Raw genomic sequence first — 12,500 nt, forward strand, 5'->3', positions numbered from 1 at the left:
AGCATGGATCTCCTCTAAACTGTCCAACACCTGAGACACAGCTCCTGTCACACACACACACACACACACACACACACACGCACACACACACACGCACGCACGCACACAAACAAATCAGAACAACAGTCCATCTGGATCCTGTTGCAGTGAGCATGCACTTCATTTAGAGACTGAAACATTTTCTGCACTTCCTGCTTTAACCGATGTGACCATCGGATCAGAGCTACTAAAAACATTAAGCTGTTAATAGTTAAGATTAAATCACGTGCATCACAACACACACAGATACCTACGTTCTGCTGCTAGTAGTCCTAACAGGTGGGAGGCGTTAACAGAAACAGACACACAAATAAACGGGTTGACATTTTGCACATGTATGAACATCAATGTTAAAAATAGACGCAACAAGTACACAGTTTAATTAATAGCAGAAATATTGTAGACGGTCATCCAGCTCGGACAGTCGGGCAGGAGGTACAGTAAATAACACCATCAGTAAATGACAGCCATCAACATCTGTCTGGAAGACTGTATTCAGAAAGAGATCGCTTCTGTTTCCCTTTTACAAAACTAACACGGGCCCAGAATGTCACGAATAAAGCATTAAAACAGAGAGTTGTGAAACAGCAGCCTAAACAGGAAGTGACAGCTGAAAGGCTGTTATGTTGTTAAAAATATGAATGCTGGAATGTTGTTTTTACGCTAAATGTGTTCAAGCAACCAGCAAAATCTATGCTAACACAGTTTGTATGTTGTCTTTTCAGGAAGTTTCAGTGCAGTTGGAGAAGCAACCACAGAGCAAAAAGAGGAAGGAAATCTGAGGGAGGAAGTGTGTCACAGATGAAAGGGTAAAACATGTCAGTGAGCACAGGCCTTCATGTGTACCTGAGGAGGTGGGGTCACTGGAGAAGTCATGGAGCTCCTCGGGAGGGTCTCCGTAGAAGGAGTTAAACTTGTGACTGGACACTGCAGCCAGCACAGCCCCCTGAAACACAACAACAACAACAACAACAACAACGAGCCGTCAACATCTGTGGCTCTGTGGACATTTATCTCATCATCGTCACACAGAGGTGGTGTCACGACAACAAGTCTTGAATGTTGCAAAAGATGTGCATGCAAGCATGTGTGTACATACAAACCTTGAGCTTCCTCCTGGCGTTGAACTTTCTCAGCTGTTCCACAGTCTCTGGCAGGTGGATTTTGTAGGCATATCGGTCCCTCTCCTCAGAAATACACAGAAAAAGAAATTGCTTACACTAGCAGAGGTCTTAAAGGGGCACTCCACCAACTGTACACATGACGATGGGTTTACTGGTCATGAGGAGAACTGCTCAGCCTGTGTTTCATCGCGATGCTTCAGCTGCACCTTGCAGGCAGAGGCTGAACATGACTAACAGACAGGGATGAGCCCACAGGCAGCTGTGTTTGAGGCACTGCAGGCAGGCATGAGATGGTCGTCCAACTTGGAAAACGTTTATTCGGTTTCGTTTCAGTTGTGTGCAGCTGTGAGCAGCTGTGATTATGACCATTCTTGATGATGCGTTCAGGTGCTTGTGATAAAAAAACAGCCTGTGTTCCCGAGGGGCCCTGCCGTACCTTGAGCCAGGGGTGGTTGAGAGCCTCGTAGACGGTGATCCTCTCGGCAGGGTCCAGCATCAGCATGCGTCTCACCAGATCCTTAGCGCTCTCAGAGATGTGGCTCCACTGCCGCGGATTCATCTACACACAAAAACACAGACGTTACAGGAACGCAGCAACTGTCTGGGCTTGGTCCTACATTAGAATCAGATCCAGACCTTCAGAAGGACCTGGTCCCTTTAAACCACTGCTGGACTGTAACTGTAAGTGCATTTACTCAAGTACTGTTCTCAGGGAAAAAACTAAGGTCCTTGAATAAACTCATATAATGGTGCTTATACTTTCACTCCGTCACATTGGTGACATGTATTTCATTAGTTTATTACTCAGTGTGTGAAAATCTACGTCAGACAGAGTCGGTCAAAGTTTGGGTAATAACTGTACAAATGATTTGGACTAACATGGGGGTTTGTCTAAGACCTGCTCCTCTCCTGTCCACTCGGACATTTTTGGTGGTCTCAGTCTGTGTCTGCTGTTCAGCTTAATGGAAAACGAGATCACATTTAGACTGAGCTGCAAAACGTTATAGAAATAACACGTGAACGCAGTTAAAGGGTGGGTATGAATGTATGAAACCCCACGCTCAGTCTGTGGAGGTTCTTTGAATAAGCTCCTGACCTTGTATTTGCCCTTGCAAATGGCCTCAAACAGACGCTCCTTGGTGCCGTAGAAAGGCAAACACCCTGAGAGGAGGATGAAGAGGATGACTCCACAGCCCCACACGTCCACCGGCTTACCATAGGGCTCTCTCTTCACCACCTCAGGGGCCATAAAGTGGGGAGTGCCAACCCGACCTGAGGGTACAAAGACAGAGAATGCACATTTGTGAAGTCACACATAATTTACTTACTTTACTTTTCTACGTAAAAGGAAGGACTTTTTCCTTCCTCTAAAATTCTATTTTTACATTCACTAAACTAGAAAAACAAAGTGTTGTCAGATTGTGCTTCCTCCTTTGAAACCTGCAGCAACGATCTCATGTTTTTCTGTTCCTATGGAACCTTCCAACTCGCAAATAAAGAGCACTTTATTAGAGCTCAGCTACACACACACGCATATGTAGTTGTTTGTCTTGTGTACTTACCTGGGTTTTGAGGTTGCTTACTCCACAAATACCCCGTGGGTAACAAACAGCGAGCCGAGGGGACTGAACCACCCGAGTTTTGTCATTTTGTCATTTTGTCGTTACCACAGTGAATTCACAGCAAAGGTGGACTTCAGATGTCAATCAGCTGCCACCATGGACAACTCCCACACACAGGGCTGATGGGATTTCTGTCTCCAGGGGAGGTGGTGTGATTTTAACACTGTCTGCGCTGGTCATTTTAATCCCAAACTGGAGTGTATGTGGATCATACTGTCAACCCCACCCAGCTCAAATTACTGCTGCAATTACCTGCTGTGTTTCTGTTTTTCCCCACAAATATGCCCACGAAGGAGAATTCAAATGTCAGCGCAGCTTCTGTGTTGTGAATGATAGGATGGGAGCACTGGTATGTATGGTGATATTTACTGTACCTCCTGCCACCAGTCCCGACTCTCCGAGCTGGATGGCCACTCCAAAGCCCCCCAACTTTACCGGAGCCGAGTTCTCCTTGGACGCCAGCAGGACACAGTGAGGCTGAGAACGAGAGAAGAGAGGCTCGAGATGTGATGGTTGTCTTTTGCTAATTAAAGAGCATCACCCTCTCATAAATAACAAAGATCACATGTGCAGGACACACCCAAACCATCGCCCACCACGACCACACACAAATAACCTTCAGTGTAGGAGGATCATAGGAGAGAAGCAACACATATGCATATCAAACCTGTTATTTCTGACAGCAATTTTAACTATGTTTGGATGTTAAGTAATGTCAGTTTGTTCTAGTTAAAATTAAGAACTGTCATCCAGCACCTTACGCTTTGTTCCCAACCAAGATGTAAAAAAAACAGAAAACAGAAAATACAGCAAATGCTTCAGGAGAAAATAATCAAAATGCAAATTAAATCATGCCGCTCGTGGGGAGGAGGTTAAAATGTTCCAACCTCATGATCCTAAAAGATGGATCAATATTTACTTATCAAGCAGCTCAGACAGGACTATTCTGGTTTGCCTGAAACTGAAGCAGCTTCTTATATCTTTTCACGTCCTCTCCTCTTCTTTGGATTCCCGTGTTTCTCATTTCATGTACAACATCTGTGGTTACAGCTCATTTCTCTTGCGTAATAATGTGTAAATGTGTCGTGTGTGTGAATTTATGTAACGGCTGACAGAAACTGTTCTGGAGATCGTATCATATCATCTCCCTCTGTAGGTGCTGTTCATCAACAGCCATAAAAATCTCATGTTCTGATTTTCGCTTCTGCTGAGCACCTGAAGGAGTTCCTGTCCATGACAGTGTAAATCTGCTTTCACATGTTATAGTATGGGGGTGTTACTGTAACTATACTACCATACTATCTGCCAACGTGTCAGAGTGTATGTGTGTCATCTGGAGGTGAAGAGGAATCTGTAAACGTGTACACAGCTTTTGTAGGGCACGTTCAGCGCTGACTGTTAACAACACCTCTGCTCTGACCCAACATTTCATCGTGTGAAGCTGTGATTAACATTCAGCAGACGGTGCATCGCTCCCTCGACCCTCTGCCTACAAATCTAGCATGAGAGGTTGACAGCAGCTAATGTCTCCCGGTGGCCGTTTAAACCTGGCCTTGCTTTACTCTGAAGGCCCCGCTTTAATTATTGTGGGGGCATACCGTGGTATTCTGGGACTGCTTTTCTCTCACAGTTGGCTCCACTCAGCATATACCTCCATATTATAGTCAGAGCCCAAAGTGGAAAGCATATTGCTGTGTGATCCCACTGAGCCCTGCCCAGTCTCTGCTCTCTGCCTCAGCCTGAGCTCTGTGTGGTGGTGGAGAGGAAAGAGAGGGCTGAACACAGCTCGAGCTTTTCTCTCTTCAACATCACATCAACCGCATTCTACACTTCAGCACTTCTGTGCAGTTTCGACAGCACAGCTGGGGAGGGCTGGCTCCTCGTAACTGCACAGATCACAGACAGAGAGACAACAGCAGAAAGTCGACTGCACAGGGACAAAAGGAAAGGATCCTTTCAGGACAGCAACGTTTTGGAAAGTCCTTCCTACAGATTAAACTCGGAGGAAAATACAAGCGAGAGTCAGAGGAAAAGAAACACCATCAGTGAGCTGCTATTCAGCACATACTGTGGTTATGTGTGTGTGAGGCGGGCGAGTGGAAGTTTTTTATGGACTTCAATGACTTGGTGAGTAATTTGACAAGTTCCTCTTTGAAACTTTATCTTTTAGTTTGTTATGAAAGATGAGGGCTGCACTATGTGAATCCAAAACACAGTGACAGCTTTTTCACCTGTTTTTTCATCTGTGTGCAGGACTGAGGGTCATAAAAACCACCATGACAAAAACCTTCTCCACCTCACCTGCTGCCACCACCTTCCAGCCTCCGAACACCTCCCTTTTTCTCACCACAATGACCAATGACATTGACAATGACTGCAGGAGTGTGGATGAGGAGGCACTTCGTATCCCTCTGGCTGTGTCCTATTCTATAATCTTCGTGTTGGGTCTAGTTGGGAACTTTGTCGCTCTGTGGGTTTTCTTCTGCGTACACTCTAAGAAGAACTCTGTGCGGGTGTTTCTCATAAACATCGCTTTTGCAGACATGCTGTTGGTGGCGTGTCTCCCGTTCAGGATACTCTACCACAGCAATGGTAACATCTGGAATCTGAATCCCACCTTGTGTAAAGTGGCAGGCAACCTGTTCTACATGAACATGTATATCAGCGTCACGCTGCTGGGGCTGATCAGCGTGGACCGTTACCTGAAGATCCACCGGGGTGCAGGGACGAAGCGCAGACTGCAGTCCAGAAAGTGGAGCTGTGCCCTCTGTGCTCTTATCTGGATCGTGTCCTTTATCTTAGCTCTGGCACTTGTGGTGTCGAAGAGTAACTCAGAGTCGGACAGGTTAGTGACACCTTTCATCAAACTTTCATCTATTGAGTCTCAGTATTGTGAGTGTGTGATACGAGCGGCTTGAATATCTTTAGTGTTCGCAGGTGTTTCCACTACAAGACCCTCTATGGTGCAGAGTGGAAAGCCAACATCAACATCTTTGTGGTGATAGTCTTCTGGCTTGCATTCATCGCTCTGGTGATGTCTTATGGAAAGATCGCCCAAACACTTCTGAGAACATCGCAAGAGAAACCGGACCTGCCCAACGCTACCCGCTACACTCGAACTGCCAAGAAGTCCTTCTTCATCCTCTTTGTCTTCACGCTCTGTTTTGTCCCGTATCACATGGTCAGGGTGTTCTACATAAAGACTCAGATCACACACACGCCGTGTTACTGGAGGGAGCTGGCTGACAAAGCCAATGAGGTGACTTTGCTATTTTCTGCCTTAAACAGCTGCCTGGATCCTGTCATGTATTTCCTCTTATCCTCTTCAGTGAGGAAGGAGGTGCTGCGCTTGGTGAACAACATGCTTTGTGTGCGAGATCTTGCTGGAGTCAGCGGGAGCAGCTCCACTCATGAGCCGGACAGCAGGAGCGGGAAGACTGACACCGATTTGAAAGAGAAGGCAGAATCCAACCAGACCGGGCTGTGAGAGTACTCTGACACACTGAGCCTCCATCGACCGCCCCGTTACCATGACAGCAGCCATGCCACCAAACCAGGGGGCAGCGGCGGCGGCGTTCCTCAACGTGTGCATCAATTCAATACTGATTCTGTGAGAGGACACTGAGCTACACGCCTCTTTGTCAGCACCGAACTAATGTACCAGCTGTGACACAAATGATCTTCCAAGTTTGATCATCCTGTCTGTGCAAAGCAGCAGCGTTTATCACTTCACTCACACACTCCTGTACAGTAATCCTGTCCTTTTGCTAAAACTTGTCTGTTAATTGGGTCAATTGGCCAATGAATGTCATTTATATAATCACTTTTTTAACAGTGGAACATGTTTAATTATCGAATAATCTGTCGTTGAAGTTTTTCAATAAACTGATTAGGTGATCAGTCCAGAGGATGCCAGCACAGTGGCACTGAGCGGTGCACACTGACAACGCTAACATGTAGATGTTCAGCATGTATATCTTTTTAAAATGTTCAAAGTCTTACTTCAGGATAAATCAAAGAATTACTTTTGTCCAAAACTCAAAAACGTTCTGTTTTAAGTGAAGTAAAAGAGAGAAAAGCTGCAAACACTCACATCAGAGAAGCTGGAAGCAGAGAATGATTAAAGAGTTTGTTCTATTCATCCGCTATCAACATTATCAGTTCACTGTTTCAGTTGCAGAAGAACCGTGAACATGATCGGGGACTTTCTGTGCAGCAACAGTCTCCGGTGGCCGAGTGGAACAGTGTGTGACCCGACAGACACAAAACTGAAGCAGGCGACATCAGCCTGAACCTTCATGACAAATTCTGACAGTAATCACCAGCTTACAGAGAACCCAAAGCACCTGTGACTGACATGAAAGCTCCACTGTGCAAATGTCAGAGCTTTGTAAAAAACATGTTCTATTACTAAGGATTGTGCATGTGATCACTGCATGTAATTATTGTTTTCAAAAGCATATTCCAGTGTACTGATCATGCTTTTTTTTTTTTTTTTTAATGAATGAGAAAATGATTTAAACACTTCTATGTGTCGACCTATATGGACTCAACAACATGATGCGGAAGTGGTGAGGTGAGAAATTTAAGCCCTTGACAACACACACAGGTCTCTGTTCAGAAGTGGAACAGCAGCGCCATCCTAAGACGGTGTTAAGACATTTCCTCTGAACAACAAGAAGCGTGGAAACTCTAAATTCCATATTTGAGCAACTAGAGAATAAAAAAGTCGTGCAGGTCGTAAAATGCTCACACAGCAGGAAAGTGATGCAGAGCACTGCTGTTAGCGTGCACCACAATGCAGGGGAAGATTCATAAGCACACACAGAATCAAAGCTTCTAACACTAGTTTTTCCACAACGCTCATCTCACTATCAGACACGGTAACTGAGGAAGCTGAAATATACAGAAAATGTGAGAACACCACACCCACAGAGAAGAAGCTAGTTCTGAAATGCTTAACTTAAACCTCCAGCTCAGTAAGAAGGAGGAACTTGGAGAGAAGTTTCAGACTGAGGCTGATGTTACGCTCTGTTTACACGTCCTGTGAATATTTCATTTAAAGGAGCGTTGCTGTGTCCATGAACCATCTCATCAGAGCTCCTGTCAGCGGTATGTAGAACACAAACATCAGCTGATCTGTGTGTGATGTAAGTTTGGATATGTGCTCTCATTTGCCAGATGCTAAACTTTAATACTCAGATTTTTATTACTGAAATAATTCCTTTTTATAATCTCTAATTTTAACTAAAACTGACTTAAACGAACATTAGGTGTTTATATATAACTTCAATCTTAACTTGCTCAAGGACACTGAGTTGAACCAACAACCTTTTCATTAGCTTATGGGCTGATCTGCCACTTCAGCTTTTCATAATATGTAGAGTATAACACTTTATTGATCCCACAGCAGGGAAATTTACTTGTTAGGTAGCTCAAAAGAAATACAGTAAAAAGGATAAAGTGTAGAAAAATAAGAATTGTGCATAAAAGTCAAGTACAAAAAAAAAAAAAGTGCAATAAATATCACAGTTACAGTCTAAGAAAGTTTAAAAAAAATACCAAAACAGTAAAAACTGGCTATATACACAAATTGACACGATGATGGAGTGATGAGTAGGATACTGTGAGAGATGAAACGTTAGGCCAGAGAACAACTAAACAGCTGAGCTGTGCAGTCTGACAGCAGAGGGAATGAAGGACCTGTGGCAGAGCTCCTTCCTATACTGTGGATGTCTCAGTCTGCTGATGGAGGAGCAAAGCAATAAAAGCAATAAAAACGAAGAATACGAATTTGAAAATGTTCAAACTGAAGTAAAACTCCAGATCACTGAAATATGCTGAAGGTGTTCTGGTCTCTCTTCCCATTCTGGTTCATGTGCAGAACAGCGTAAAACAAGAACCAGACAGAAGCGGGCCTCGTTTAACACGGATCAGGATGAGAGCGAAGAATTAACTCGAATGAATTAAAGTATGAAAACCTCATTTTAAAAAAGTGGGACCGAGAGCATCAGAGTGCTGAGACTGACAAATCTACATTACACTAAATTTACCATGTGAGCAGAGAATTCAGTGTCTTATTCACCTGGACTTGGTTAGAATCCAGACTTTATTTGATCATGTGATCTCGTCCTGTTGTAATTTGAAACTCGATCACATAACAATTATATGATATAACGATCATATAACACGTCTGAAAGTTTAGACAGGTTTGTGTTAGCGTGACCTGAGTCACGGACTGAATGATGTTGTGTAGCAGAGCAGATGTGTGTCTTTGTCCTCTCACTTCTCCCTTACTTCTGTGTTCTTACAGATCAAATGGATTACACCTCATATGCTTCTCCGTCAGATAACACTTCCTCCTCCTCCTCCTCTCTTTCCCTCTGTCCCAGTGCTGCCACACTCTTCTTCCTCCCCTCCGTATACACGCTCCTCTTCCTCACCGCTCTCCCAGGCAATGCACTGTCTTTGTGGGTGTTCCTGCGGTGCATCTCCACCATCTCCCCCACCCACATTTATCTGTCCCACTTGAGTGTCTCCAACCTGTTGCTGTCCCTCACCACGCCCTTCCTCGCAGCCTACTATGCCTGGGGCCCGGTCTGGACACAGAGCGGCGTGCTGTGTCAGCTGGTCCTGCACGGTATCACCCCAGTGCTCCACATTAACGTCTACATAAGCCTCATGATCCTCACTTGGGTGGCCCTCAGTCGATTTGCCGCCCTCATCCAGCACACCCACGCTTCCAGACCGAGCACCTGCACAACCCTGCTGCCACCCGCCTTCTTCACCCGTCTCACGAGGGCATCCTTTGCCAGCAGGGTGTGTGCCTTGGTGTGGGTGGTGGCGGTGGGAGGCACTGTGCCAGTGACAGTTTACTACTCAGTGAATGAAGCAAGGAGCGGCAACGCCACTGCAGCCGGCGGGTACGAAGAAGCTGAGAAAGGAGGATGTATGGAAGCGTGCTACAACCCTGCAGTAGAAATAGGAGGCAGTCTGTCTGCGGCTTTCACTGTGCCTGTTATCACCATGTTCTTTGTGTTCTACCTGCTGGTGCTGCTGTCCTACATGACAGTACTGAGGCATATCAGACGCTCACGTCGCAGCACCAACATCACCACCTCCCAGGGCCTGCTGGGTAGGGTGTTCCGAAACATCGTCGTCATCCAGGTAGCTATGAGATTTATTATTCTATATACTGTTTATATCATATGTTACAGTATGCTTATTGCATCTGTAACCAGAATTATGTCCCTTGTCTTCGGTTAAACATAAAAGCATTTTTTTCAACCTACTCCTTCCAGGTTGTTCTCTCAGTGTGTCTGCTGCCATACCACATCTTCAAACCCATCTTCATTTTTCTGGCCCATTATCAACGTCAGCTGACATACCCACCCAGGACCAGCGCCTGGAACCACTGCCATCCCCTCTCCACCTTCGTCGAGGTGACTACATTTCAAGTTAACGCGAAAAACATTTTTCTTTGCTACTTTACAGTTATATCAGATCGAGTAGCAACAAAAAGTTCCTTCTTGTCTTCCTTTAGCTGAAGAACTGCCTGTTACTTCTGGCCGCACTGAGAGGTTCAACTGACCCTGTGATGTACTTCTTCTTAGACAAGAACTTCCGTCAACAAACCCTCATACTTTTTGGACACAACCGGAACAACCCCGGGGGCAGACCAGCGGCCTCCACTACTGCAGATTTCAGTCGTGAAAGTGTTCTGTAGCTGATTTTTAAAACTTGTGGGACAGATTTTCCACAGAGTCTGGAGCAGAACGTTAACGTACTGTGGTTCATCACGTTACACGAAGAACAAACTAGTTCAATGGATAAACACTCTCAAAATCTCCACCATACTATTAGCTTGACTATTGTGTAGATGTGACTCACTGCCCACCTCTGATGTTCTGGCAGGTAAGATGTTTTTCAGTCTACAAATATATATATACTATATAGATATAAACTGATTATATGGACTGATCTATAGATTATATAGACATAAACTGCAATGCTCCCAGTCTGATTCTAGCCAAAGACTTTTGTTGCCAAAAGACTTGAAATGTGATAAAAACTCTGGAAAAAAGTTGTTGTCTCTCCAGTATACATGGAAATGTTTGTAGTAGCAGCCTATGAATATTTGATATCTGTGTCACAAACCTTGTTCTTTAATTGTGTTTAAGTTATTGATGAGGGATTACCAAGTGTGCACTGGTGTCTGTGCAGAAGGTGTGTGAGACTGTGTCGGGAGCGCCTGCAGAAGAAGACATGCTCTGTGAAGTGGGGCCCCTGCAGACGTGCGTCCCCTGAGGGCCCCACGTGGGCTTTTCAGACTGAAGCCCAGCACGCACAGAGACATGAAGGCAGAGAGAGGGGGAGATGGTAGGAAGAGGATTATCCACGTCATCCTCCCGATTGTTCGGCTTCATTACAGACGCCAGTCGCCCGTGTCAAAGAGTATTACTTAAACCTCTGGGTGTCTGGGGCATGTATGTATGTGAGAGTGTCTATGTGCACTCTTGCTTTCATTTGTTTGTATAAGGAGACAGGCAGGAGTCTCCCCAGAGACGGCATGAGTTCCAGTGGTCGTCCACTGTCGTCACAGTGAGTATTGTTTATGTTTGTTCAGAAAAATCGCTGTCAGACGTGAAAATCACCACCACCAGGCAGCACTTCCTGCACCAAAGGGCACTTTGAAAGGTTACGGGTGTGTCAGTGAAAACAGGATCTTTATCTCCGGCTTCTCATCAGAAGGATGTGTATGAAACTGTTAAAACTAAAATGCAACAGAAAATAAAGCAGAGACTAAAGATTATTTTAATTCTCTATTAATCAATGAATCATTTTGTCTGTAAAATTAAATAAAACCTACACTCAAAAAAAAAGACCATATTATGATAAAGAAATGTGCTGAAACCAGCAAATGTTCAACTAAAACAATTATTTGATGATCAATGATCATGCTAATTAGATATTACTACGCATTATTTAAACGTAGAGCGGAGACATAACTTTAATGAACTTTATTTTAGATCAAACACCTGCAAACACACAACAAACAACCTGAAACGGATGTGACAAGAACTGTGCTACACAAAGTGTTAAACCTGCCAACAAACCCAAACTAAAACGTAGTTATAGACACAGATGTTTGGGCATGAATGTGCGACATGAATATCTGTGACTGTGTGTGTCTGTAACTGTGAAACCTCAATGTCAGAATTTCATGGTCGACACCTCAAGGCCCATTGGACGCCATTAAAGAAGCCATTAGCTCTGCCACACAGCCAGCCATCATCACACAAACAGCACTAACAGCCCTGCTAATACTCCTCTGTATCGTAAAGAGGTCTTAGTGGACCAGGGCCATTTACTGTGTAAAAACAGATGACATTCAAGTATTTAATGGGGAAATGAGTCTCCATCTATCAGACTTGTACATATTCATATGTAGAATGTGGATTTGCTCTGCAGCCAGGCTGAGTAAAGCCGAGGAGAGGCTCTGACATGTCAGAGTTTCCCAGTGAAGAGGCTCCAACTGGCCTCATGCAGCGGACGATCAGGCGTCAGTAAAAGTACAAAAGCCTGTCACAAATTATCCTCAGGGGCAGGAAACTTTGTGTAAAAGTTTGTTGTGGACTTTCAGTAAATGTGGACAAACACAATTTAACTGAGTGTCTAAAAAAATCCTTTGTAAATGTCCCTTCAGGACGACATT

General features: G+C 44.6%; 3 protein-coding genes across 10 annotated transcripts in view; 2 read left to right on the plus strand and 1 right to left on the minus strand.

Annotated features, from left to right (window-relative positions):
- The window catches only part of caska (calcium/calmodulin-dependent serine protein kinase a), a 91,611-nt gene that overhangs the window by 28,248 nt on the left and 50,863 nt on the right, over positions 1–12,500 (minus strand). For all 4 annotated transcript variants that reach the window (XM_041056709.1, XM_041056707.1, XM_041056706.1 and 1 more), the window contains exons 6-11: positions 3,160–3,262; positions 2,260–2,435; positions 1,600–1,722; positions 1,143–1,226; positions 886–985; positions 1–44 (exon numbers count right to left, since the gene is read on the minus strand). The exon at positions 1–44 is cut by the window's left edge and continues 78 nt beyond it. In XM_041056709.1, the coding sequence (XP_040912643.1) occupies positions 1–44; positions 886–985; positions 1,143–1,226; positions 1,600–1,722; positions 2,260–2,435; positions 3,160–3,262 (630 nt within the window). The remainder of the gene's footprint in view (positions 45–885; positions 986–1,142; positions 1,227–1,599; positions 1,723–2,259; positions 2,436–3,159; positions 3,263–12,500) is intronic.
- On the plus strand, positions 4,508–7,293 carry LOC121194123 (probable G-protein coupled receptor 34). Of its 2 annotated transcripts, none has more exons than XM_041056759.1 (3): positions 4,508–4,912; positions 5,039–5,630; positions 5,714–7,293. In XM_041056759.1, the coding sequence occupies exons 2-3, from the start codon at positions 5,062–5,064 to the stop codon at positions 6,270–6,272; spliced, it is 1,128 nt and encodes a 375-aa protein (XP_040912693.1). In that variant the 5' UTR covers positions 4,508–4,912; positions 5,039–5,061; the 3' UTR covers positions 6,273–7,293. The 2 variants fall into 2 exon arrangements, with proteins under 2 accessions (XP_040912693.1, XP_040912694.1); XM_041056760.1 differs by having other exon boundaries at positions 4,510–4,912; positions 5,723–7,293.
- LOC121194121 (probable G-protein coupled receptor 82) lies at positions 7,802–11,468 on the plus strand. Of its 4 annotated transcripts, none has more exons than XM_041056757.1 (4): positions 7,802–7,897; positions 9,099–9,952; positions 10,087–10,227; positions 10,329–11,468. In XM_041056757.1, exons 1-4 carry the CDS (start codon positions 7,867–7,869, stop codon positions 10,509–10,511), a joined length of 1,209 nt encoding a protein of 402 aa, XP_040912691.1. In that variant the 5' UTR covers positions 7,802–7,866; the 3' UTR covers positions 10,512–11,468. The 4 variants fall into 4 exon arrangements, 3 of the variants coding, with proteins under 3 accessions (XP_040912691.1, XP_040912690.1, XP_040912692.1); XR_005895358.1 differs by lacking the exon at positions 7,802–7,897 and having other exon boundaries at positions 8,455–9,952; positions 10,329–10,699; positions 11,009–11,468; XM_041056756.1 differs by lacking the exon at positions 7,802–7,897 and having other exon boundaries at positions 8,455–9,952.

This window comes from Toxotes jaculatrix, chromosome 15 (genome assembly GCF_017976425.1).
Source record: "Toxotes jaculatrix isolate fToxJac2 chromosome 15, fToxJac2.pri, whole genome shotgun sequence".
In the NCBI taxonomy this organism is placed as follows: Eukaryota; Metazoa; Chordata; class Actinopteri; family Toxotidae; genus Toxotes; species Toxotes jaculatrix.

Bases quoted from the DNA above. Each gene is read 5' to 3' on its own strand.
- LOC121194123 (XM_041056759.1), top strand. From the start codon at position 5,062: ATGACAAAAACCTTCTCCACCTCACCTGCTGCCACCACCTTCCAGCCT. The intron at 5,631-5,713 runs GTTAGTGACACC...GAATATCTTTAG, and splicing joins AGTAACTCAGAGTCGGACAG to TGTTCGCAGGTGTTTCCACT.
- LOC121194121 (XM_041056756.1), top strand. From the start codon at position 9,050: ATGTGTGTCTTTGTCCTCTCACTTCTCCCTTACTTCTGTGTTCTTACA. The intron at 9,953-10,086 runs GTAGCTATGAGA...TACTCCTTCCAG, and splicing joins GAAACATCGTCGTCATCCAG to GTTGTTCTCTCAGTGTGTCT. The intron at 10,228-10,328 runs GTGACTACATTT...GTCTTCCTTTAG, and splicing joins CCCTCTCCACCTTCGTCGAG to CTGAAGAACTGCCTGTTACT.